This window comes from Sorex fumeus, unplaced genomic scaffold (genome assembly GCF_029834395.1).
Source record: "Sorex fumeus unplaced genomic scaffold, SorFum_2.1 ptg000094l, whole genome shotgun sequence".
NCBI lineage: Eukaryota > Metazoa > Chordata > Mammalia > Eulipotyphla > Soricidae > Sorex > Sorex fumeus.
The window spans coordinates 18,733,143-18,759,737 of record NW_026606151.1 but is presented as its reverse complement, the minus strand read 5'-3'; the positions used below and the strand labels follow the sequence as shown (position 1 = coordinate 18,759,737).

The window sequence follows — 26,595 nt, the reverse complement described above, 5'->3', positions numbered from 1 at the left end:
TAAACGTAATCATTAAGTCCCAAACCCTTTACTCTCTGCCTTGAGTAATTTATGATTTTTTTTTAATTTTTATTAGTGAAACACCATGAGGTACAGTTGTAGACTTACAAATTTTTGTGCTTGGGTTTCAGCTATACAATGATCGAATACACATCCCTCCACCAGTGCCCATTCTCCACCACCACTATTCCCAGTATCCCTTCCACTCCCCATCCCCCATTCCACCCTACCTCTGTGTCAGGGCATTCCCATTTGTTATCTCTCTTCTTTTGAGTGCTGTGGTTTGCAAAAGAGACATTGAGTGGCAATCATGTTCTTCCAAGATGGGAGAAACGTGATGAGAGTAGACTATAGACTGAACATAATTTATGATTTTTAAACCTTGTCTCCTTCCACTGAGTGTGAAGTGTTATTCTTTTGGTTTTTATATAGGAGAGATATAGAGGTTATTTACCTTGGGGACATCACTAGTGAACTGAAGAAAAAGAGCTATAGAATCATCAAGAAAAGCAGTACTCTGGCTAGAACTGCACAGGGAAGAGCAGTTGCCCAATATTCCTCCCCCCTCTACTATTTAGGGAATTTTGGATGTCACATACCGTTATCAGTCTCAAACAATTTTAACAATGAACAGAAAATGCTACTAATATCAGGTATACTGTGAGTATCCAGTGAGACATCCTCTGGTGCATTTAACTGCATAGCAGAAATCCTAGAGAAGAAGAGTCCAGAAATCTCATCAGAGCAACATTCCATTAGACTCCATATAGCTACTATCCCTCCCTCCTGTTTTCAAGGACCACTCACCTGTCCACAGTGTCCTTTGCATCCTATAGAGCAAGAAAGGTAGATGTTGATATGAAAATATTAGCTTTTCATAGAACTTTAATGGGTGGATGTTTCTTTATAATTATATGAAAGGGTAAATGCAATTGCTCTGTTCCTATGTATTAATGATTTCCCAGGGAATGATTATGATCCCAATTTTTTACCACAATGTTCTTCAACCTTTGCATACCTGCAGTCCAACACCTTTCTGCATAAATTATTCCACAGAGTCGCAGTTATAAGCACTGCGATAGACCTTTGATATTCAACCTCTCTACCCTTGTTTACCTTCAGCAGTACATGCACAAAGTTTGAGAGAAACACTGGCCAAGGATAATACCATGACAGTATCTAATCAACCAAAGAGTATGTTATCTTACTTTTCCAGCATGTAGCGTTATTATTGCTATATCCACAAACCTGTGAACTGTTTGCAATAAGATTAGGAATTGCCTCAAACTTATTCATTTAGCACTTTTAGCATTCAGTGACTAATGACTTCTGAAGAGATCATAGTGGACATTGTTTTTCACAAAGGTGCTTGCAGGAAAATTCACATAGAGCCCTGGAATGACTCACTAAGTTGTTGAAAGTAGGTTTGCACTGAGGTGGAAGGTCTTGCTCTTCTACCTCCACCTTTTATGAAGATAGAATAAGGTGCTCCAGGCTTTTATCACAGTGTAGAAGATCTTTACTATAGCTAACGTCAGGCCTCATAATATCTGTTTGAGCAAATTACAGATAGTAAGTCAAGGGAAATGTTTCTCAATCATTTTGGTGAGTGGTTTTTAGCCTCCAGAGTCAACAGGTTTACCTTTGCAGAGACCATTTGACACCAGAAATCTCTGAAAAAATACACTGAGGCTAACAGATTCAACAAAAGTTCTGTGGTTATCTGAGAACTGCCATATCTATCCAAGGGGCCTCCTTTTTGAATTACTCAGAGACACTCTACAGACTAGTGAAGGACACCTGTATATAGGCATGTGTATTAAAAAGTAAACATTTAATTTCTCCACACTTGTGTGAATATTTGAGAAAGAAGGAATTTGGCCAGTTCTCCAAATTCCTCACCATTTCCTCTGAAAGCCCAGGGACTGACTCCTTCATGCATTCCTCCACGTGCACAGTCTCACCTGCAGTAACTCCTGGGCTGAACTCTGACATTTCCTCTCCAGTTCCTGGATGTGTTTGCTCAGTTCCTGGCTTTGATCCTCCAGGTTGGCTTCACTGTTTTTTAGTCTCTGCAGAACTTGCTCTTCTTCATTTTCCAGTCTCCATAGATAAGATTTCTCTTCAATTTCTAGGATCATTTGAAAAACCTCAAAAACATATGTGATGCGGTTTTTTTTTTCCATAATTTTGGACTAGAACAAAGAAAGCATATATAAGTTACAGGGGAATGTTTATCTATAAATAAATAAACAAACATTCCTTGTTGATAGGAGATGAAAACGTAACTCTCAGGGATGTGGGTTTCTCTGCATGTTACTTGGATATTTTATTCTCCCATTACTCATGCCTGTTAAATTGAAGCAAGAAGGAATACACTCTGTGAGTCCAAATTTAAAATTCACCCAAAGAGTTCATGACATAGGTTAGGAAAGACACCCTCAAAAGCAAATAACCTGTGAGATTTTAGTATAGACTTTTGGAGTATGTCAATTTTTCCAGAAGAGCACTGAGTTTCTCTTTTGAGCAGTCTGATCAAGCAGAGCAATAGACCTTAAATGCCATCGTATATGTTCTAGCCACATTTTCTGTTCATCCCCCTGAATTTTTGAACATGAATCCTACATGCAGTGACACTGTTCATCAAAATGATTACTTTCTGACCATGGAAATTACATGCCAGACCCTGCATTGTGGTAAACTTCTGAGTGGTAAGTCTACAGGAATTTACTTTGAGATGTTTAAATCTTGTAAACAATTCAATATGAATCTAAGTAAAGACACCAATTCTTAGTTTTACTGATAGTAGGACTCTTCAACAATTTCAGTTGAAAGAACAAAGGAAGAGGAACTCAATTCTAATAGGTGTAGCCAATGAGGAGCATTAAAACAAATAATTTGGGAATAATCTATTTAGTCTAGATTAATGAGATGAAAGCATCCTTTTGTTTTGCTTAATCCTTTTATATCTCTAGGCTTTATGGTGAACATATCTGAAGCAAATAATCTTAAATACTTACCTGAAAATTTGTTATTTGCTCTCTTATTTTCCCTAGCCATTCCTTATTTTGTTCTTCTAGTCTCCTTAGGTGTATCAAACATTCCTGAAAGTTTTCCTAAAGGAAAAAATATTCGATAAAGATTTACAACTTGGGCAATTTTTCATTATATAAGTCAGGGAAGATCACAGACTTTTAAAAATTAAACAATATTGGAAACTTCGATAGTCCTTATACCTTCAAGGATACATCCTGAGGGATTTGTGTGAAGTGAAAAACCTTGATCTCCTGTGAAAGAACTGTCTGCAACATGGTCAGGCTTGTGGGTGGAATGGTTGGAAGGCAGCGGGAAGGAGACTAGTGACATTGGACATGGGTGGTGGGAAATGTACAACAGTGGAAGGGTTGAATGTTGGAATGTTATATGACTCAAACTCAACCATGAACTACCTTATAACTGTGTATCTCATGGTTCTTCAATAGATAAAATATTTTGAAAAATTTGACCTCCTGAACAACCTGATGAATTGATACTGTTGTTAATATCATTTTCAATTTTAGAAACAGAATCTTCATGATACATGGCCTAAAGTATACAATGATGCATTTGCCTGGTGAACACTGTAAAAAGAACAAGAATATAATAATGCTTGATAATATTTTCTATAGTAGCGCTGTCCTCCTGTTGTTCATCAATTTTGCTCAAGCGGGCACTAGTAACATTTTACAACATATTTGAGACTTGTTGCTACTGTTTTTGGTATATTGAATACATCATGGGGAGCTTTCCCGGCTTTTGCCATGTGGGTGAGATACTCTAGGTAGCTTGCTTGGCTCTCCGAGAGGGAGTATTGAATTAAATCTAAAAACCAATAACAGATTACTTACACCTTGACATTTTTAATATATTATTATGTGTAAATAAGAGTAGGTCAGGAGTGAGCCCTGAGCATCTCTGGGTTTGGTCCCTAAATCCCTACCCCAATGGAAGAGTCAAATGAATGTCAGTGAGACAGACCACATGCTTTGATGAGGATTCTCAGTTTGATCTCCAGAGCCCTTTTTTTCTCTGATTACCGACAGATATGATTCTGATATTCCTGAACATGATCAGGTATGGACCCAGTGACCCACAGCACTCTAGGGCCATACCACTGAGCAGTCAGGCCTCTGGCCTCGTATCACATGGAGTAGCCCCTGGATCATGGGACGACACTGCTAGGTAAACACTACTGTAAAAAATAAAGAAGCAGAGAAGAGCTATAATATCTAATGAAAAAAATCATCATGCAAGAAATTTTAAATTATGTAGTACCAATAGCAAACTTTTAAAATATTTTTCAAAATACTTTCTTCCATTTGAGGAGAACACTTTTAGGTTAACCAACTTTTTAATGTTAAAAGTGGTAATCAATTTTCTTCTTAATCAATGAATCAGTGTTTTACTTTGTCTGAATATATAGGTATATTATCAGTTGTTCATTGCTGTCAAGGGTTATCAATTTCCATGGGGATTACGACAGCACTCTGTGCATATGCTTTAATATGCCTAGTAATATATATGTGTATATTAAATAGAAGCTGATGTTAATTTTATATAAAGATTAAAATGGTAAAAGCTTTAACAACATCGTGGGTTTGAAAATAAATTATTCAGAGCATTCAGCCGAAGAGAAGAACATGGAGGGCGGGATCCAGAGATCCCGAAGGAAAAAAAAAAAAAACAGCTTCCAAAAAGAGCTGAGATCATCGGGAAGTCCGAGATGGGGTAGGTACCGCATCCCGCCTCCCCCAGATGGACCCCCGGTGACCAGAAACCTCTACAAGCACAGCTCGAGTATGCGGGAACTAGGACTTTTCCTCAAAACCGCTTATGCGGCCGCGCGACATCTCTCTAAATACAAAGTGATCCATGGGAAGTAAACCACCTAACGTTTCTCTCTGAAAATCATAGTTAAGCTTTGAGCACGGCCACAGCCCCAGAAGCACAAGGACTTAATGCAGAACCCAGCAGCTTGGAGCAGAAAAGTGAACGGACTATGCGTTAATCCAGGCCATCAAATCTGCTGGAGGGGAAAGGGTGTTGCCCCATTCGCCCTCTCCTCTCTGGAAAGAAAGATGGCGGCCACATGGGAGCCTTGTGGACAGCAGGCATGAGCCGGGGGAGCGGGGGCGACTAAAACCTCATGGGAAGGGGGGCGTTCCGGTCCGTCCTTCACGCCCTACCGAGGTCACCAGTTGCCCCCCACGAGCGGCTCTCCAGCACGGCCACAGCCCCAGAAGCACAAGGACTTAATGCAGAACCCAGCAGCTTGGAGCAGAAAAGTGAAAGGACTATGCGTTAATCCAGGCCATCATGTCTGCCCGGAGGGGAAAGGGTGTTGGTCCCTTCCGCCCTCCTCCCTCTGGAAAGAAAGGTGGCGGCCACATGGGAGCCTTGTGGACAGCAGGTATGAGCCGGGGGTGTGGGGGCGACTAAAACCTCATGGGAAGGGGGGCGCTCCGGTCCGTCCTTCACGCCCTACCGAGGCCACCAGTTGCCCCCCACGAGCGGCTCTCCAGCACAGCCACAGCCCCAGAAACACAAGGATTTAATGCAGAACCCAACAGCTTGGAGCAGAAAAGTGAACGGACTATGCGTTAATCCAGGCCATCAAATCTGCTGGAGGGGAAAGGGTGTTGCCCCATTCGCCCTCTCCTCTCTGGAAAGAAAGATGGCGGCCACATGGGAGCCTTGTGGACAGCAGGCATGAGCCGGGGGAGCGGGGGCGACTAAAACCTCATGGGAAGGGGGGCGTTCCGGTCCGTCCTTCACGCCCTACCGAGGTCACCAGTTGCCCCCCACGAGCGGCTCTCCAGCACGGCCACAGCCCCAGAAGCACAAGGACTTAATGCAGAACCCAGCAGCTTGGAGCAGAAAAGTGAACGGACTATGCGTTAATCCAGGCCATCAAATCTGCTGGAGGGGAAAGGGTGTTGCCCCATTCGCCCTCTCCTCTCTGGAAAGAAAGGTGGCGGCCACATGGGAGCCTTGTGGACAGCAGGCATGAGCCGGGGGAGCGGGGGCGACTAAAACCTCATGGGAAGGGGGGCGTTCCGGTCCGTCCTTCACGCCCTACCGAGGTCACCAGTTGCCCCCCACGAGTGGCTCTCCAGCACGGCCACAGCCCCAGAAGCACAAGGACTTAATGCAGAACCCAGCAGCTTGGAGCAGAAAAGTGAAAGGACTATGCGTTAATCCAGGCCATCATGTCTGCCCGGAGGGGAAAGGGTGTTGGTCCCTTCCGCCCTCCTCCCTCTGGAAAGAAAGGTGGCGGCCACATGGGAGCCTTGTGGACAGCAGGTATGAGCCGGGGATATGGGGGCGACTAAAACCTCATGGGAAGGGGGACGCTCCGGTCCGTCCTTCACGCCCTACCGAGGCCACCAGTTGCCCCCCACAAGCGGCTCTCCAGCACAGCCACAGCCCCAGAAACACAAGGATTTAATGCAGAACCCAACAGCTTGGAGCAGAAAAGTGAACGGACTATGCGTTAATCCAGGCCATCAAATCTGCTGGAGGGGAAAGGGTGTTGCCCCATTCGCCCTCTCCTCTCTGGAAAGAAAGATGGCGGCCACATGGGAGCCTTGTGGACATCAGGTATGAGCCGGGGGTGTGGGGGTGACTAAAACCTCATGGGAAGGGGGGCGTTCCGGTCCGTCCCTCACGCCCTACCGAGGTCACCAGTTGCCCCCCACGAGCGGCTCTCCAGCACGGCCACGACTCCAGAGCACAGAAACCAATTTCTTAACTATCTGACTTTCAGTAGAAATACTTCCAGGGTCAATAAGTAAAATAGCAGAAATCCAAAACCAACATTTAATTCTTGAACCCAGCTGTAGAAAGCAAATCACGTCACAACGTTTTTTCAGCTTGTCTGATTTGGGGGGGGGGAGGGTAAACTAAATAATAGTGGTGAATCTTTTGTTGAAACAATGAATCTAATCAAAGCAGATAGAGTGTTAACTAGAATTCATCTGCCCCACAGGGACTGGGAGGGGTGGGGGGTGGGGTTTTATTGGGGTTCTTCATGGTAAAAAAAAAAAAAAGTATTGGTAAAGGGAAATGTGTTTGATATTTGCATGACTGAGACCTAAACCTGAAAGCTTTGTAACCTTTCCCACGGTGATTCAATAAAAAAAAAAAAAAAAAAAAATTATTCAGATCCGTGATTTCAAAAGAGAAATGGGTACTTGTTGCAGTACTCTGGGCAGTACTCACCTTGTAGACTTGACAGGCCTCTGTAGCAAGTAACGTGGTGTGCCCTTTGTGCTTTGCTTTCCGCTCACATAACAAGCAGATGAACTGACCATCATCTTCACAAAACAGGTTGAGCTTCTCTCCGTGTTCTTCACACAGATTTTCCAGCTCCATCTTCTTAATAATGTCTATGAGGTTTTCTAGATGCTTAATGGGCCGGATGATCTCCCTTTGAAACTGTGCCCTACATACAGGACACTGGAAGTTTCCCGCTGACAGTGACTGCTGTTGCTGGTTCTCAAGCTTTTTCATTATGCAGGAATGACAATAGATGTGCCCACAGTCTATCATCACTGGCTCAGTCATCATCTCCAGGCAGATGGGGCAGGTGACTTCCTCCCTCATGTTCTTAACTGTGCCAGAGGCCATGGTTTTTCCTGGAAATCCTTAATACTGAAAATAAAGGTAGAGATTATACAGATGAGATTTTTCTATAAGTGATGGCTGGGTTCGATTCCTCCGCCCCTCTCAGAGAGCCTGGCAAGCTACCGAGAGTATCTCACCTGCATGGCAGAGCCTGACAAGCTCCCTGCGATGTATTCAATATGCCAAACACAGTAACAACAAGTCTCAAAATGGAGACGTTACTGGGACTGCTTGAGCAGATTGATGAACAACGGGAGTACCATGACTGTGACCATGATGGAATACATATCACCTGAGTTTGAGGGACTGACACCTGCAGAGGATGAATTGGATTTGGAATACAGTAGTACTAGTCCAAGTGTTTAGATTAAATTTTATATATTTAAATTTAGTATCTAATTGTAATGAGACACATTTCATTTGTTCGTTGCTGTAGGTGCTGGTGTAACTCGGAGTTCAGAAAGAAATAATTTCAGGCTCAATTCTGAGAGAGAAAAGCTAGAAGTTATTCCTCACACAAATTACAGATGAACAGAAAGGATATTTGGAAGCTTTTAAAACAGTTTACTAGTGACCTAACCAGGCGTTTGATTGCACGCAGACAACATGGACGACCGGAATTCATTCTTCTGCCCCTCTCAGAGAGACTGACAAGCTACCAAGAGTATCTCGCCCACACGGCAAAGCCTGTCAAGCTACCCATGACGTATTCGATATTCCAAACACAGTAACAACAAAGTCTCACGATGGAGATGTTACTGGGCCTGCTCGAGCAAATCAATGAACAACAGGAGAACAGTGACAGTGACTGTTGAATGACCTAACAATCACCAATACCTTGTTTCTTGCTTGTAACTACAGAAGCAACACTTAGGAATTAGGGCTGTTAATGAAGAAGATTCAGTGGATTCATATTTGAATAATGAAAATCCTTCTCTGTATTGTATCTACCCCTACCTCCAAAGAACAACAATATCAGTTCAATGAAGCCAGGGAGATCCCGCTAGAGACACAATGTAATCTAATAGCTAACTGACCTATCCATTCTGTCATCCTTTCTGATTTGAGGGAAGAAAAACTGATCTGAGAAGAGGAGAAGAGCAGGTCCTAGATTAGCACTTTTGAAGATTCTGGGAAAATACACCTTCAGTTGCAAGACTACCTAAGAAGAGCTTATAATCAAATGGCTCAAGCAATGTTTGAACAAATGGATGAAATAAATTTGCCCTGTCAGGGATGATTCCTAAGTGTAGAGTCAGAAATAAAGCCCAAGTCTCAAAGAGAAAAAATAAAAATTACAAAGTCACTGACAATTTAATGAGACCATCAGAAGTTCAAAATTCTTCCCTTATGAAAATATCTAACAACTCTTACGTGGGCATAGAACTTCAGGCCAAGGAACTGTGGAAAATATCCACATATAACCTCTTCCAAAAGACATTCAGCAGGGTTCTTGCTCATTTGGAGAAGCTCACAATCTCTTTTGAACATGTTACCCTTTCTTTCTCTTTCCTTATAGTGAAATTACACTATGTTAAGAAGAAAACAAAAAAATCTTGGTATAGCCTCTAACCACATGTCAAGAAAGTCATTCATTATTTCTAATTGGTTCTATAGCCGAGCCATAATGATGTTTGACATATGCAAATCATAAATGTAATTTACTACTTCAGTAAACAGGTTTAAAATATGAGCAAACTGCCTGTTTAAATGCTTCTCAAAGAAATAAGACTCAATAGTTTTTAAAAATGGTTAATAGCCTCTGTAAATACTTCACAAAGACACAATTCCCCATACATGTTAAAATATCTACAGCATCTGTTTTTAGAAAAGTGAAAATTCAAATAATCATATGCAATATGCCTTAGAGAAAAAGATCTTATTCTAATAATTTTAGGGTTGGCAATGACAATTATATACAGACCCTTAGTTTGTCTTAAAGATATTTATTTAAACAACAGCACCACGAGCACCTTTTCTAAAATGCTAGATTACAGACTAGAGACAGATAAGTTATATAACAGATTCATTTAAAAATATATTCATGAAATCTAGAGACATCCCAGAATATTATCAAGGCTGTGATTTCTAGGTGCAAGATGCAGGAATCTCAAGAAGGACCCAGACAACATCATGCCTCCTAGTTGTTCTATTTTTATCTCTGTATCTGTCTCTGTATGTCTGCCTGTCTCTCTCTCTTTTTTTCTCTCTTTCTCATTAACAAAAACAAATACACATGATCCTTAGGCTCACTGAGCAAACATTGGTGTTGCATTTCAAGCTCTACCCCAAACACTCACATTTTTATGGTCAGTCTCCTCTGTTGGGTGTATTTACTGAGGTCTGGACAAGAAAGTCCACTGGATTAAACTCCAAAGTGAAATTGCTGTGGGGTTTAGATCAGAAGTGAAAGTTCTGTGAGGTTCAAAGATTTTACCACATGTTTCCATTCACCTTCTCTGACTGGGTGGGGACACGGTAGGAGCAACACCTTTACTCCCCAGCAGTCAATAAAACCAAGTAAAAGGGCTGGAGCCATTGTACAGCTTGCAGGGCATTTGCCTTGCAACCTGCTGACCAGAAGTTTGAACCCCTGCATCTATTACTATCCCCAGAACTGCTGGACGTGAGTCCTTAGTACAAAGCCAGGAATGACTCCTGAGTGTTGCCAGGTGTGCCCAAACACTAACCAACCAAACCAACCATCACACCCCAAACCAAGTGACACAGTAAAAACTTAGAAAGCTGATTAATGGCCCCAGGAAGCTGCCAAGAACCAATGTCCTAACTTTTACTTCAGATCTCTCTACATTTGCCCTGGAGTCTCCTAGAAATTAGGAGCCTTCCTGGTCTATATGAGGTTCCCCCCCCCTTTGTTAAATTGTGATTTATTTTAAGCATGTCTAAAATAAGGTGGAAAATAAGTTATAGATAAAAAGGTTCATAATAACCGGAAACTCTGCTTCCCTGTGTGTTCTGTATCTCAGGACACTTCTCGGTCTTACTCTGCAGATCCCAATGCTGTAGTAGCAGCAGCAGAAGCAGCAGCTTCTGCGACTGCACGGGAGTCACTGAAGTCTCATTGGTGAATGTTCTCAGCTGGAACCACAGCACCCTGGCTATATCAGTGCTCACAGAGTCTCAGTGTGGGGAAGTTTCCTGTCTCCCTCTCTGTGTCCTCAGGATGGAGCAGGATGGACTCAAGGACAGCAGTGAGTAATCTAAGTTTAGTAAAGAAAGAACTGCTCTGGAATGGGGGTGTGGATAGGGGTGGCTAAAGCAATGCACAGCTGCTGGTGGAGGACTCTTACAGGGACAGGGGCACTTGGTAATACTAATCAGGCCTGAACAGTTGCCATAAGTCTTGAGTGATTTCTTCCCAGGTCCCATAGACATTTTGTTTGGAATTTTGAAAAATATTTCGCTACATACTGCTTTCTGATTCTTGTATCCTGTGACCACCCCATTCAGGGCAGAGTTCATCTATTGGCCTCTTAAGGAAACTGAGGAACCTGCAGATTAACATAAAATTAAAATGGTGAGTTGTTGGAGTACAAGGATCTTCGGTTTATCAGGTTGCATGCATCACAGAGATCTCGAGTCATTCCCATTACTTTGTTTGTATGTAACTACTTCTTTGTGCTCTCTTCCGCAACCAATTTGTAAGGTCTCATCCTTCTTAGAAAATGAAGCTGTACTGTAAGTTAATATTGCCTTTCTCCTCTCCTTATGTCTTTTGAATAGTTTACTTTAATGCAGTGTCCTTTTTTTATAGATACAGGAAGACAATTAATATTATGCTTTATAACTTAGGATTTAATGTTCATGGGCTAGAGCGATAGCACAGCGGTAGGGCATTTGCCTTGCACGCAGCTAACATGGCCAACCCGAGTTCGATTCCTCCGCCCCTCTCGGAGAGCCCGGCAAGCTACTGAGAGTATCTCGCCCACACAGCAGAGCCTGGCAAGCTCCCCGTGACTTATTCGATATGCCAGACACAGTAACAACAAAGTCTCCAATGGAGACGTTACTGGGCCCGCTTGAGCAAATCGATGATCATCGGGAGGGTCTTTAATTGGCCTTGAATATTATTCACTCCTGGGCATCTGCCTTCTCAACTTAAGCCTCAATTGCCCTCACTTCCTAGCACTCCAAGGGCAAGGTCCCGACGAGGGACTGGATGGAACCAGGGCAAGCTGGTAAGTTATGTCCTACCCTGGCATCGAGATGGGCCAAGCCAAGGTACCACGATTCTTAATGATGTAGGCAGGTAGATAGGGAAAGGCTCTCTGCAATGAAACAAAGTCTCATAGAAGAAGAATTCTAGGACCGACCCACCCTGTGGAGACAGAGAATAAGGACTTGATAAGACCATCCCCAGACCCTGAAGATATGGGCCTCCTCCCCATGAAATTCCTCCTTTCTGAGAACCCCCCTTTCAATCCGGTTGACTCCAGCGACCCAGCCCCAAGGAGATTCCAGGACATTCCAAGTCAGATGATTCTCGAACCCCCTTTCAATCCGGTTGACTCCAGCAACTCAGCCCCAAGGAGATTCCAGAATATTCTGAGTCAGAAGGATCTATAAGAACCAGCTCGAGAGCCCACTTGGCGCTCTCTCCACCCTCGGAGAAGCCCGCGTTCCCTCTGGACGTGTTACTCTCTCTCTCTCTCTCTCTCTCTCTCTCTCTCTCTCTCTCTGCTTATCCCTTTCTCTCCCTCTCCAAAAGCCTCCAAATAAAACCTGTTACTTCACTGCTCGTCTACTCCTGATACTCCTGAAATTCTTTTCTGCGAGCGAGACAAGAACCCCAGAAACCTCGGGTACAGCTTGGGACTGGTCTCTCCTTTCCTGCGAAGAGCAAATTCTCGCCCCAGCTTGAGTCCGTGGCTCCCCGAGCAATCGGGTGGCGGGGATTAACTCCCGTGCAGAGAAGATCAAGCGGACTTCAGGTGTGGCTTGACGGCCACCTCGTGGTATGGCGGGGCTCAGGCCCGTGCCGAGCAGGTGCTCACTGCAGACTTTACCGGTCCTAGCCTACCCAGGGTTCCGGGTGGCAGAGGCGGGTGAGGAGAAAGTGGCTGTCTTTCTCCTCCCCACTTCACATAAGTCACCCGTGGGGCCCACCGACATCATTAACTATATGTTAAGAGGTTGATCATAGGCAAATGCTCTCATGATCCAAAAGTAACGACAAGACTAGGACCCTGCTGCTAAGAATAGGAGAGATATGTGGCCTGAGCACTGCGGTCTGAGATCAAGATGGCCCTAGGAGAGCAATTCTATAAGCTTAAGGTATTTCTTACTGTGTCCATACAAAATGATTTATATTATGTATGCTTATATGTTTGTTGGACAAGGAGAGGAGAAACATACCCAGGGAATTCTGTTCTAGGGTGAGTCCATCTGCTAAGTGAGAGTCTGCCCTAGAAACTGTCTTCCTGTGTGTCCTGACTAGCTTGGATGAGACTGAACTTTTCTCCCCTTCAAACTGCCTTCAGTAAATGATTTCAGTATATTGAGGCAGTTTCCCTTATCTCACAGGAACCTAGCTGGTTTTAGGTATGCAGATCCCAGGTGCTAAACTAGGCCTGAGCTTGGGGATGTAGATGCCTGGCTCCAGGCAGGCTAATCTTTGAGATGTAGATTCCCAAACTCTAGCAGACTGGTCTTTGATGTGCTAATCCAAGTGCTTGTAGTTTGTAAAAGGTGAGGCCAAGATTACTTGCCAGTGGAAACAATGTATGTTTTGCTGCCTCAATGTTCTTTCTGTAACTCCTTTTGATGACATCACTATTTATTGCCCCCTTTAGAGGTACCTTGATCTATATAAGGGAGATTTCAGGGCTCTGGGGGGGGGGGAACATGCTTTAGAGAATCTGGGAAGATGGGGCTGAGGACAGGAGCTGAGAGAACAAGGGAGCACCTGCTTGATATCTCCTGAGGCCTCCATGACATACATTTCTTTCATGTAATAAACCGCTACTAAGACCAACCAGCTTGGCCCTTCTTTCCTTCCTTCGCCTGACCATCGCCATGGACCTCCTAGAGTGGGGAAACGGCCTGAGACCACCGAACGCGGGCGGTGGGAGAGATAGGCTGCTGCCGTCCCTTTGCCCACCATTTTTTGTGTGTTTACACAGTGAGTGTTGTCAGATAATCTCTCCTGGTGTTAGGTCCCTAGGGACCCTGAGGGAGATTCCAGAGTTAAAACTCTATAAATTAGTAACTTTCCCTTTCCTGCCCCCTCCCTAGCAGAGCTTTAGAGTGAAACTCTTCCCTGTTGGAATGTAAATTCAGGAACCATTTGTTGGGCCCTCCTTATCTGTTACCTCCCTTAGGAACTCATCCCTTATCCACCTCCACCAGGAATGCAGGGCTGAGAATCAAAGGAAGCCAGGTGATAACCAAATGTCCCAGTTACCAGATGCCCACTAGCCACAATGCCTATGTACATAAATGCTGATCTTCGAATCTATAGGCTAAGGAGTGATGCACTTTTAAATGGATTGGTTAAGAAAGTATATGTTGTTACAAATCTACTGGCTATGAAATGCACAGGCATTGCTGTAACGGCCAGTGAAGGCCTATATAAGATGCCCTTTGAAGAGGTTCGGGGTCTTGCCTCACCTAACTGACCTGCGTGTCTGTGTAGGCGGCTTGACCCTGGCTAGCCAGTCTTACTATAAACCTTGCTTGCTGTTTGCAGTCTCTGGAGTCTCTTTGTCGTTAAAGGGAGATCACGATCCGTGCCCTAACACTGGCACTTGACAAGGGCAAAACTGAAAGTGTCTCTTTCTTCAGCCTGCTCTGTGCTTATGGGATCCAGTTTGCAATGAGGGGAGACTTAGCTAAAGTATCACAAATAAAAAAGTAGGAGCAAGTGTATTATTTCTTCTCAACTGAGAATTACTGTTAAATGGAGAAGAGAAATAGATGACTGCCTGAAAATAAAGCTTTTCCATATTATAAACCTCAGTTGTAAAAGCCATTATAAAAGTACACATGCAAGTTTTTGTAATAAACAGGAGCAGTGACCTATCAGGCTGGGAGGGAGACTGAGGGATGGGCAGAAGTCAAATCTGGAGCCTAGAGTTGCCTTACTCACGTGGGTGCTCCTGTAGGTAGTTGTTGCTGTAGGACTGTGGGGGCCTGACCTGGGCATCAGACCTGAACCAGGAGTTGGGGCTGAGACACAAAAATTACTGCAGCTGCAGAAGCTCAGGCTGAATTATAAGTGTGAAAATATAAGCTATGCAGAACAATTGTATAAGAAACTTTTCAAAAAATATCTTTTTTTTTGAAAAACTGCTCTGACAGTTCTTTTGGTTTGTCTCATTTTCTGAGACCAGCCCTGCAGGTGGGGACTCTGAGACTCTTTGGCAGCAATCAATGTGAATATTCAAATATATATATTAACAGTGTCCACAGCAACAGGAATAAGGAAAAATCAAATTAATCACACGAAGAGAGGCTATTTCACATCTAATGAAGGTTTTGTTTAATGAAATAATAGTTGTGAGAAATTAGAACTGCAGGGGATATGGTGCTGCCAGCAGGTTCTCATTATGCAGATCCTAGGTACTTAGCTTGTTTGTTTTCAGTATGCAGAAAAGTTTTGGCTTTGCATATTCTTCCTGTAACTTCTTTGTCTTCCCAGGTTCTTCCCCTAACTCTTTTGTTGATGACCTCATTGTATTGAGCCCTATAGACTAGAGGTATGAACATGGGATAGTAATAAAAGGAGATTTCAGGGCTCTCTACCTTGTCACAGAGTCTGACCGAACCTGGACCATCCATGAAATATTTCCTTGTGTCAGCATCTCCAACTGAACGGATTATTTATGCAACACACCTTCTGAATGGTGGGGAGCAATGCCTTTACTCCCCAGCAATCAATAATACCAAGTGATAGGGCTGGAGCCATACTACAGCTTGTAAGGCATAAATTGTTTGCCTTGCAACTGGCCAACCCAGGTTTGATTCCTGGCATCTTATTTGGTCCCTGAGGATAGCCAGGAGGGAATCATTAGTGCAAAGCCGAAAATACACCCTTAGTATTGCCAGGTGTGACCCAAAAACCAGCCAAACAAAGCAACAAAACACCCAAGCCAAGTGATACAGTTAAAACAGGAAGCTGTTCTCTGAGCCCAGGAAACCACCAAGAGCCAGTGTTCTGACTTTCACTTCAGATCTTTCTACATTTGCTCCTGAGACTCCTAGGATTTAGGAGCTTTCCTGGTCCATGTGAATTTTTCCCAATTGTTAACTTGTGATTTATTTTCAGCATGTATGTGTTATTTATCTTCAACAGAGAATTACTGGTCAATGGAGAAAAGAAACAGATGACTGCCTGAGAATAAAGCTTTTCTATATTGCAAACCTCTGTTGAAAGATACATTATAAAAGTACACATGAAAGTCTCCATAATAAACAAGAACAGTGACCCGTGGGGCTGTTAGGGAGACTGAAGAATGGGTAGAAGTCAAGTCTGGATTCTAGAGTTGCCTGATTCCCATGGGTGCTCCTGTTGGTAGTTGCTACTGTGAGGGCTCTGGGTGCCTGTCCTGGGCATAAGAACTGCACAGTAGCTGGGAATCAACACAAAAATTCCTGCAGGTAGAGAAGCTCATTGTGAACCAAGATTGTTCCTTTGGAGAAGCTCAGAGTCTCTTTTGAGCATGTTACACTTTCTATCTTTTATTTTTAATGAAATTACTTTACATTAACACGAAATAAACCTTGGTAATAGCCTCTAAACCCATGACAAGGGTGTCATTTATATTACCAAGTGAGCCTCACCTCAGAGACAGTGGATGTTTTACAGAAGCAGATCATAAATGTAATATACTACTTCAGTAAACAGGTTTAAATTAGCAAAATGACTGTGCAAATACTTCTCAAAGACACTATTCGCCATATATGTGAAAAAACCAACATCATTTATTATAGAGAAGTGAAAAATCATATAAATATATGTGATATAGCCCTGAGAAAATGGTCTTTATATTATAGATAATTTTAAGGGTTGACAATGAAAATTATATATAGTTTTTCTTACCATATTTATTTGCAGGGTGAAGCAGTAGTACAGTGGTAGGTCATTTGCCTTACGTGCAGCTGGCCCAGCGAGCCGGGTTCGATTCCTCCACCCTTCTCAGAGAGCACAGCAAGCTACCGAGAGTATCTGCCCGCACGGCAAAGCCTGGCAAGCTCCCCGTGATGTATTTGATATGCCAGACACAGTAATAACAAGTCTCACGATGGAGACATTACTGGGCCCGCTTGAGGAAGTCGATGAACAACGGGAGGAAGTGCTACAGTGCTATTTATTTACACAAGCATAAAAAGCACCTTTTTAAAAAATGCATGATTACAACCTAGGGACAGATATAGTTAAAACTTATTTCAAAATACATGTTTATAAAATCTGACACACATACCAGAATATTATCAAGATAATTAAGATAATATTCTTTGGCTGTGTCTTCTTAGTACTGATGGAGGGATTCCTAAGAAGGAAGATATCATGTGTTTATCCCTTTCTATCTCTATCTTTGTGTCTATCTCGATCATTTCTGCCGTGTTTCCATCTACCTGTCTCTCCATCTCCCTCTCTTGCCTCACATCCCACACAAACACACACACACACACACACACACACACACAAACACGGGCCTTAGGCTCATTGAGCTTCCTTGGTCTTACATTTTCACTCTCTACCCCAAACACTCACATTTTTATAGTCAGTCTCCTTAGCAGCTTCTTTTCACTGAGGACTCAACACGGACTTCAGTCGAACTGGTTTAAACTCCCAAGTGTAACAGTTGTGGGCTGCAGATCAGAAGTGAAACTGTTGTGGGGTTCAGTCTGTTTGCCACATGTCTAAGTTCACATTCTTCTTACAGAGTAGGGACTCTGTAGGAGGAACACTTTTAATACCCAGCAATCAATAAAACCAAATTATGAGGCTGGAGCCATAGTACAGCTTGAGGGAGTTTGCCTTGCACCCTCATGACCCTGGTTTTGATCCTTGACATCCTTTAAGATCCTCGAGGACAGCCAGGAGTGAGTCCTAAGTTCAAAGCAATAAATAACTCCTGACTGTTGCCAGGTGTTGCCAAACAAACAAACAAACAAGCCAATAAAATTGCCCAAACAAATGACAGGAAAAACCTAGGAAGCTGATCCATGAGCCCAGAAAACTGCCAACATTCAGTGTTCTGACTTTTACTTCATATATCTCTACATTACCTCTGGAGTCTCCTAGCTGTTAGGAAGCCTCCTGGTCCTTGGGAATTTTTCTGCATTGTTGTGATTTATTTTAAGCATATATGAAATAAGGTTGAAAATAAGGTACAAAGTAAAAAGTGCTCCCAAAGACCAGAAACCCAGTTTCCCTGTTTGTTCTGTGTCTAAGGATGTCACTCAATCTTACTATGCAGATCCCAATGCTGTAGAAACATTTCGGTGATTTCTACCCAGCTCCCAAAGATGATTTGTTTAGAATTTTGGAAAAGTCCTGGCTATACACCCATCCTGTTAGTGCTATCTGATTCTTGTATCCTGTGAACCCATCCAGGGCACAGTTCATCTATTGGCCTCATAAGGAAAATGGAGAACCTGCAGAGTAACATGAAATTTAAGATGGTGAGTGTTGTCAGATTATCGTTCCTGGAAATTGGCATGGAAAAACTGAGATTTTGAAATCATCAGTATGCCCTGTGCTTGTGGGTTCCAGTGTGCAATGTTGAGAGACTCATCTAAAGTTTCACTTATGAAAAATAGGAGCAAAAATACTTTATCCTCAACAGAGAATTACTTTTGAATGGAGAAGAAAAACAGATGACTGCCTGAAAATAAAGCTTTTCCATATTGTAAACTTCCATTCAAAGAGGCATTATAAGCACGATATAAAAGAACACTTCCTCCAACGCTTCCTTCACTAGATGCCCGTCATAAGCCACAGAATAATGCCTGAGAGGAAGGACATATTCTAGAAGGGGATAAGGGTGACCACCATCAACTGATCCTTTCAGAATCCTTTCATGCATAAGAGGCAACAGTGCTAGTGAATTCCAAGGTTTTACCTTTAGACAACCAGTACAGCATGGTAAAACAGTAGAAATCTCTACTGGAGAGGATGAAGAAAAGAGTCCCGAATTCTCAACAGGGGTTACACACAAATATGTTCTCTCCAATAAAGAATTCCGAGAAGAAATGCTGAGGATGTTCAAGGAACTACTCAGGAATCAATGGTGCAGATATCAAGAAAATTAAAGGAAGAAATGGAAGAAACAGTGGAATGGTTAGTCGAGAAAATACAGGAAGAAATGAGAGCAGAAATAAAAAGATACAAAAAGAAGTGTCACAAATATAGAATTCGGTAGATGAAATTAAAAACTCAATGGGTGCCCTCAGCAGTAGAATGACTACAGCCAAGGACAGGATCAGTGAGCTTGAAGATGAGCAAAAGAAATCACGTAGGGAAAAACAAACAATGGGAAAAGACCTCAAAATATCCCTAAGCGAATCAGAGACCTAGTGGATGTTGCCAAGAGGAACAACATTCGAATCATCGAAGTACCAGAATAACAGGGAGAAAACCCCAATGAAAAAGCCACAGAGAAAGATCATTGTAAAAAGTTCCTAGAGTTAAAGAATGAAGGCATCCATATGCAAGGAGCCAGAAGGTTGCCAGTTAAAAGAGACCCTAATAAAAGCACTCCAAGGCATATCAGAGAATGATCGATGCTGCCGATAGACACAATACTGCAAGCAGCAAGGTCAAAGAAGGAAATCACATACAAAGGAGCACCCCTTAGATTTATAGCAGACCTATTAGAGGAAACCCTCCAAGCCTGAAGACCTTAGTTGGATATAGTGAAAAAACTCAATGAAATAAGTGCCTCACCAAGAATATTATCCAGCTAAACTCTCACTCAAACTCGATACACCATTTTATAGATAAACAACAGCTCAAGAAATTCATAGACTCAAATCCAAATCTAAAAGAAAGATTAAAAGAGGCTTTGTAATATAAGAAGGAAAACACTTATAAGCACAACCAACCCCTATAGAAAGACGGCAAAAAAAAACCCATGAAAATAATCTCTCTCAATGTCAACGGTCTAAATACACCAATCAAGAAACACAATGTGGCAAAATGGATCCGAAAATTGAAAACAACATTCTGCTGTCTACAACAAACTCATCTGAACAGTCAGAGAAAACACAGACTCAAATATAAAGGATGGAAAACAATCCTGTAAGCAAACAACTCTCTCAAAAAAGCTGGGGTGACCGTACTAGTATCTGACAACACAGATTTTAGGTTGGAAAAGATTAGAAGGGACAGCGAAAACCATTTTCTATTTATTAAGGGATACGTACAACAGGAATAAATAACACTCTTAAATGTATATGCACCTAATGGGAGACCAGATAAGTACTGAAGACAACTGCTAACAGATTTTAAGGAGGACTTTGCTATCAACACAATAGTAGTCGGAGACTTCAACATCGCCTTATCACTTCTGGATAGATCAACAAGAACAAAACTCAGCAAGGAAAGATTGGCTTTGAAGGAAGAAATAGAACAGAGAGGGATAATAGACCTAAACAGGGCTTTACACCCCCAAATTAAAGAGTACACAACTTTTTCCAGTGCACACAGAACATTTTCTAAAATATACCACCTACTGAGTCACAAAACGTACCTCAATAGAATCAGGAAGATAGATGTAGTATCATCAATCTTTTCAGACCACGTTGCGGCGAAGATAGAAGTGAATCACAAAGAGACAACTAGAAACAAATCAAACACTAGGAACTTAAACAACTCAATGTTGACCATTGAGTGAGTCAAGAAGGAAGTGAACGACGAAATTAAAAGATACCTGTAAACAAATGAGAATGAAGACATGAGCTACCAGAACCTAAGGATGCTGCTAAAGCCATGTTAAGAGAAAAATTTATAGCTTTGTAAGCTTTCCTAAGAAAAGAAGAAAGGTTACCTAGATAACCTGATTTCACAGTTCAATATCTTAGAAAAAGACCAACAAAAGGAAATAAAACTTAACCGAAGGAAAGAAATAATGAAATAGGCATTATAAAAGTGTACGTGCAATTTTTCATAGTAAAAACAAACAGTGGCCACTGGGGGCTGGTAGGGAAACTGAGGGATGGGCAGATGTCAAGTCTGGATTCTAGAGTTGTCTCACTCTCGTGGATGCTCCCTGTTGGTAGTTGCTGCTGTGAGGGCTGTGGGGGTCGTCCTGGGCATCTGACCTGCACCTGGAGTCGAGGATGAGACACAAAAACTGCTGGGAATCAAAATAGTGAAAATATAAACTATGCAGAATCATTGTATAACAAACTTTTCAAAGAATTTCTTCTTTTGAAAGATGCTTGACAGTCCTTAGTTTGTCTAATTTTCTAAGACCAGCCCTGCAGGTGGGGACTGTGAGGCAGTTTGGCAGCAATCAGTGTGAATTTGCAAATATATCCTATGAACAGTGCCCACCATCAACAGTCATAAAGAAAACTCAAAATAAGCTCAAAACGAGACTCTATTTCACACCTAATGGAAATTCTGCTTAAAAAAATAGTGGTAGAAATTAGAAATGCACGTGTTGCTTTTGACTATGTAAAATGTGAGCATGTGTGTGTGTGTGTGTGTGTGTGTGTGTGTATGAGTGTGTGTGTGTGTGGCAGACAAAATAATGGTCAAATTTGTTCCAGACTTAAGGTGGTGCTTAGGGAAATAGGCAGTGCTGTCTTTTGAACCCTGGGCTTCAGCACACAGAGCACGTACTTTGAAACATCCAGCCATTTGTGCTATCAAGTCAGACACAATATATTTTAGGAATGCAGTTTAGTAGTTCCCTAAAATGTTGAACAAAATTATTACTATGTGATATCATAGTTCTACATTGATATATGTTCTCAAGAACACTGAATACATCTTAAATAAAAACAACGTAATATATGCCAGTATTATTTGTGATATCCCAAATTGGAAACAACATAAATGCTCGTCTATTGATGAATGAATATACACAATGTGAAGTCTATGCAATGTCATCTTGTACAGTCATAACAGATATCAAACCATTTTCTTACTTTGACATTGGAATTCAGACCCAGACACTGACATTTGTGAAATATGTGTATTATATTCCCTGGTGTTTAGTCAGTCATGAAAAAAATTGAAGCAAGCAAGAGACCTGGGAGCAAGAAGTATCTCTAAGAAAATGAAACCAAGATGCAGATTAAAGTTATTCTGTCTCCAGCCCAATGAATTCCCAAAGCATGAAGAAGACTGGAAATGCTTTGAGATACACAATGGAGACCCAGATACTGACTCCAGCCCCAGCCCAGAGAAGGCATGAATGCTTTGGAGAGAATCTGCACAGAAACCAAGAGCAAATGGCTGTGAGAAGGATATGAAAGAGCAGTAAACGTCCTAAGTTCTTCCTTTAACAACACCCTAGGTACAGACTCTCATCTCCATAAAATACACAAGCTGGTGAAGTCAGAGGAAAACCTATAAAGCCTGCTTAGCTAAACCAAGCAGCATTCTGGTTCTGCATGTACCTGAATCTGTGAAAGCTTCTTTGGAGGTTGTAGCAGGGAAACTCAGGTACTTATATACCCTTAACCGAAGAATGGTCATTCTCCTGATCATGCAGTTTCAGAGAGATGACATGGAACAGTATGTGGGAAAGGAGACCCTCACCTAGCCAGTCAGATGAGGCAACCAACCCTGGCCACCACTGGGGCAAAAGATATGTCAGCCACGTGATTGTCTTCACATTCACGTGCCCCTTAACTTGGGTTGTGTCCTTCTGCTCTCTCCACTCAGGAAAGCCCACACTGGCTCTTGAATACATTTCCATCACTCCATCATCTATGTCCTTTTCAATCCCTTACTGTGAGGGCAGACAACAAACTCAGAAACCTAAACGGAAGATAGTACTTTCCCCCCTTTTCTGTGAAGAGAAGTTCCTCACTCAGAAATGAAGGGATGACATTGAAGAAAGCATGTGGTGGTGATTGAGTGGATTATCCAGAGACCAACTAGACATGTGTAATTTGCTGACTACCTTGTTGGTGGCAGTAGTGGTAACTGAGCAGCCATGGCATACAGGTGCTTGTTGCAAATGTTAGGAAGCCAATTCTCTATGCACTTCCCCAGGATATACAAGTGCATCCAAGGCAGGTAAGTTCTCTCTCTTGATATCTTGCTATGTCTCTGTCTCTCCCAGTTTCTCCCTCTGTATTGGCCTCTGTCTCTCTTTCTGCCATCTTTCACTCACTACTGTCAGTGTCATTAGGAGTTCCATTCAGGATTAAAACAAGGAAACTTCACCAAGAACTCCAGGAGAACAATGGTAACTCCATGAAAGCCTTCCTTTGAATATGGTCATTTGTGGGAGAACTCTTGTAGACAGGATCAGTGAAAATATAAATTTTAAGTCAGAAGAAATTTTGTTTCAAGGCCAGAATATTGGAGTGGTCTCTCTCTCATTGTGGTGCTCTTTTCCCCACTTCTTCCCTTAGTTTAGGAACATTATCTAGCAGGAATTGTAATCTTGGTAATATGAGGACACAGAAAAAAATGAATACAGGCAGCAAGATCAAATGAAAGAAGCAGAAGATAGGCTGAGTTGCTTCTTTTCTCTCTCCACTAACTAATGGAGATGCCTTTCACATCCATGGTGTGACTTGACACACAGCCACTGTCCTGTCAGATAGAAGGTGAGAACCAGGTCTGCCTGGCGCCCTAGTGCAGAGGTCACTGATGATTCAGTATACTCCAAAGACTCCCATGAATGCTTAGAAGCTAAAGTCCCTTCCAGGTTAGGGGTAAAACTTCCCTCTCTCTGGAATTTATTACCACCATGGGAAACTCAACTAAGGTGTGGTAAAAGTCTTCTTGGGATAAGACATCAAAGCCACACTGAGAGCATCAGACTTTCACACAGTGCTTCTGTATTCATTGGTCACTTCTGGTCCTAAGGACTCAAAAGCTTTCACTCCTTATTATTCACTTCTGTTTAGGGTGAGTAGTAAGACACTGGGAGAGAGTCGTGATGGCATGTTACAAGATGCAGCAATAGAGAGGGCTGCTGAACACATTATAGCCATATGAGGATGTCACTCTATTATCTAACCTCAGTAAACTGCATCTTTTAATGCCTCAGAGGCTATAGTTATCCCTGGAGATTCACTATTATAGATCCTATGGTACCTCCTATAACTATTAAGCCAGAATCCAAGGAGTATACTTACCTTTGTCAACTAGTTAATCAATATGTCCCTATGCAGTGAGAGGGAAAAAGCAGAACAGAGTCACTTAAGAAAAAACAACTTAGTTCTGGGAAGTCTCCTCTGATTTTAGTATTGGTTGTAAATTAATAGTGAAGGCAGCTGCAGATACAGTACAGAATGTGGGGCACTTGCCTAGCTCATGGGGTACCAGGGTCCAATGCCTGGTTGATGGTGTTCCTTCCACTTTGACATATGATTGAATATATGCATTGGATTCACATGCCTAAGTGGATAGAACCCTCTCAAATTATCCTGGGTATTCCAAGTGTGTAAAACTTAATGAATTTTCTTCTTGAATTCCATTATAAAACCAACTCCATCTACATCACCCAAGATAAGATTGACAGAAAACCTACAGTGAACCTACTGATGATTTAAAATTTCTTTGTAAGAATACGTTGTAGTCTTCTAAGAGAAAAGTACCATGCCTTTTTCCCTCAAAATAACTTTTATTGCTCATTACTAATAATCAGCAGATGGCCAGGAGAAAGAAGAGTTGTTATTTCTCTTCAATATTCTGGCCACGTGCAAAAGAAGAGAAACTAAACTCATTTTGGAATTTTTCCCTCTCTTGAGTCCCTCATTCATGAACAATTATTTAGATCAAAGCAGTTTTATTTACTATCTTCTAAAAAAAGTTCGTGGGGAAATAGCAATGAAACAGACCAAGGTTCTGCCCTGATATCTGCCCTGAACATTCTGACTAAACTGAAGGAAGATACAAATGAGAAACTTTACCAATATGGAAATAGGGCCTGAGGAGCTCTGAGAAGGCCTTTGGGAAAGTAAAGATGTAGGAACCATTATACATGTTGAAAAATGATACAAGTCCAGCTTTACAGTCCAGGAAAACTATCAAAAGTCAAGCCACCTCCCTCAGAGAAAGCAGAGTGAGGGAAGAGGTAAGGGCGACAGTGTCATTCTGTTTGCACAGTCAGATTACCCAGAATCTAGACTTGGCATCCAATGTCACTTCATTGTCCCTTGGCACATTCTCCAGACAAACTCCTACATACTATTCAGGTCCTTTTGGTATGAAGACTTCAAAGTCATGTCATCCTGAAGTGAAGGTCTGACATCCCAGGACACAGGGTGAGCCCTGAAAACTCCAAGGCCTATCATGTTTCTTCTGGGGGGGTCCACAAGTCCCTTGCTTCCCATTCTCAAACAGATGTGACACTGTGTGCTGGATCTGGATCCAGAGTGATGGTAGCTACAGTAAATAAATTAATTTGAAAATAAATAAACAGGTGTGAAAAATGAATGTTAAGTTTGGGCAAGGTACCAAGCATACTCTAAATAAAACCACCTTTGTTCAAATGAAATCTTTTTTTTTCACCAATTGTAGTAATTTCTAGACTCTGTAAAAATCCAAGTAGAAATTATCACTTTCACATAATCCTGGACTTCAGACTAACTTATTTCAGGTCCATGGATGCAAAAGAGGAAGGGGTACTTGGTGAAGCACTCTGGGCAGTACTCACCCTGTAGCCTTGACAGGCATCTGTAGCAAGGATGGTGGTTTGCCCTTTGTGCTGTTTTGTCCGCTCACAACACCAGCAGATGAGCTGACCATCATCTTCACAGAACAGGCTGAGCTTCTCTCTGTGGTCCTCACACAGATGTTCCTGCTCCGCCATCTTAATTGTGTCAGTGAGGTTTCCTAGCTGCTTACTGGGCCGGATACTCTCCCTTTGAAACTGTGCCCTACATACAGGACACTGGAAGTTTCCCCAGAAAGGTGACTTCATTTTCTGGTTCTCAAGATTTTCTAATAAGCCCGAATGGCAGTAGATGTGTCAACAGTTTTTCACTGGCTCAGTCATCAGCTCTAGGCAGATCAGTCAGGTGGCTTCCTCTCTCATGGTCTTAACTTTGCCCGAGGCCATGGTTTTTCCTGGAAACCATTAATACTGAAAATAGAATTAGAGATCAAGCAGATGGGATTTCTCTCTAACTGATGGAAATCTGAGTGACGTGCTGAGTCTGACTGGACTGACACTTTCAGAGAATGAATGTGTGTGTGGAATACAGTAGTACTATCCCAAGTGTTTTAGATTAGATGAAATTTTATATATTTAAATTTAGTGTCTCATTGTAACGAGAGCATTTTATTTGTTACATGCTGTGGGTGTTGGTCTAACTAGCAGTTCAGAAAAAGAAAAGACCATAACCACAGAAATGTTTTCTGGAAAAAATCTGAGAGAAGTCAGATGTTATTCATCACACAAGTTACATATGAACAGAAAGAATATTAGGGATTTTAAAAAATAAGTTACCAATAACCTTGTTAGGTACTCAGACCTAGAGCAAGACTGCAGCCATGACAGGCTGCAGCTGACATTATGTTTTGACTAGATGTAAGTTTCTGTTTCCCAGAAACTGGAGCTTGCAATTTCTGTTAAACTCCCTGTTGAGTAACTTGCCCAAAGAAGGAACTGCTAGACCATCTGACTGGTCATGAAGGGTCACGTGTCCATTTTTTTTTAAACAGAAACTGTTATCAAATGCTGACTGATCGCTAACAACTGTTGCTTGATCACTGCTATCATAGTGCCTTCTCAGCCTTGGAACCTGTATAAACTGCCTGCACTT

The 26,595-nt window shown here is 42.1% G+C and overlaps 2 protein-coding genes across 6 annotated transcripts in view; both read right to left on the bottom strand.

Annotated features, from left to right (window-relative positions):
* LOC130040490 (E3 ubiquitin-protein ligase TRIM38-like) overlaps window positions 1–26,595 on the bottom strand; it is a 35,756-nt gene that overhangs the window by 6,201 nt on the left and 2,960 nt on the right. Inside the window, exons 1-7 of one of the 5 annotated variants that reach the window (XM_056132626.1) lie at window positions 11,098–11,177; window positions 9,966–10,051; window positions 7,261–7,692; window positions 3,021–3,116; window positions 1,965–2,195; window positions 808–830; window positions 600–712 (exon numbers count right to left, since the gene is read on the bottom strand). In XM_056132626.1, coding sequence (XP_055988601.1) covers window positions 600–712; window positions 808–830; window positions 1,965–2,195; window positions 3,021–3,116; window positions 7,261–7,668 — 871 coding nt within the window. In that variant the 5' untranslated portion in view covers window positions 7,669–7,692; window positions 9,966–10,051; window positions 11,098–11,177. Of the gene's footprint in view, window positions 1–599; window positions 713–807; window positions 831–1,964; window positions 2,196–3,020; window positions 3,117–7,260; window positions 7,693–9,965; window positions 10,052–11,097; window positions 11,178–24,943; window positions 25,024–25,484; window positions 25,914–26,595 lie in introns of those variants that run through there. The other 4 variants (XM_056132625.1, XM_056132627.1, XM_056132628.1 and 1 more) reach the window with 4 other exon arrangements.
* Window positions 25,419–26,595, bottom strand: part of LOC130040129 (E3 ubiquitin-protein ligase TRIM38-like) — a 43,202-nt gene continuing 42,025 nt past the window's right edge. Inside the window, exon 10 of the mRNA XM_056132148.1 lies at window positions 25,419–25,771. Coding sequence (XP_055988123.1) covers window positions 25,419–25,771 — 353 coding nt within the window. The remainder of the gene's footprint in view (window positions 25,772–26,595) is intronic.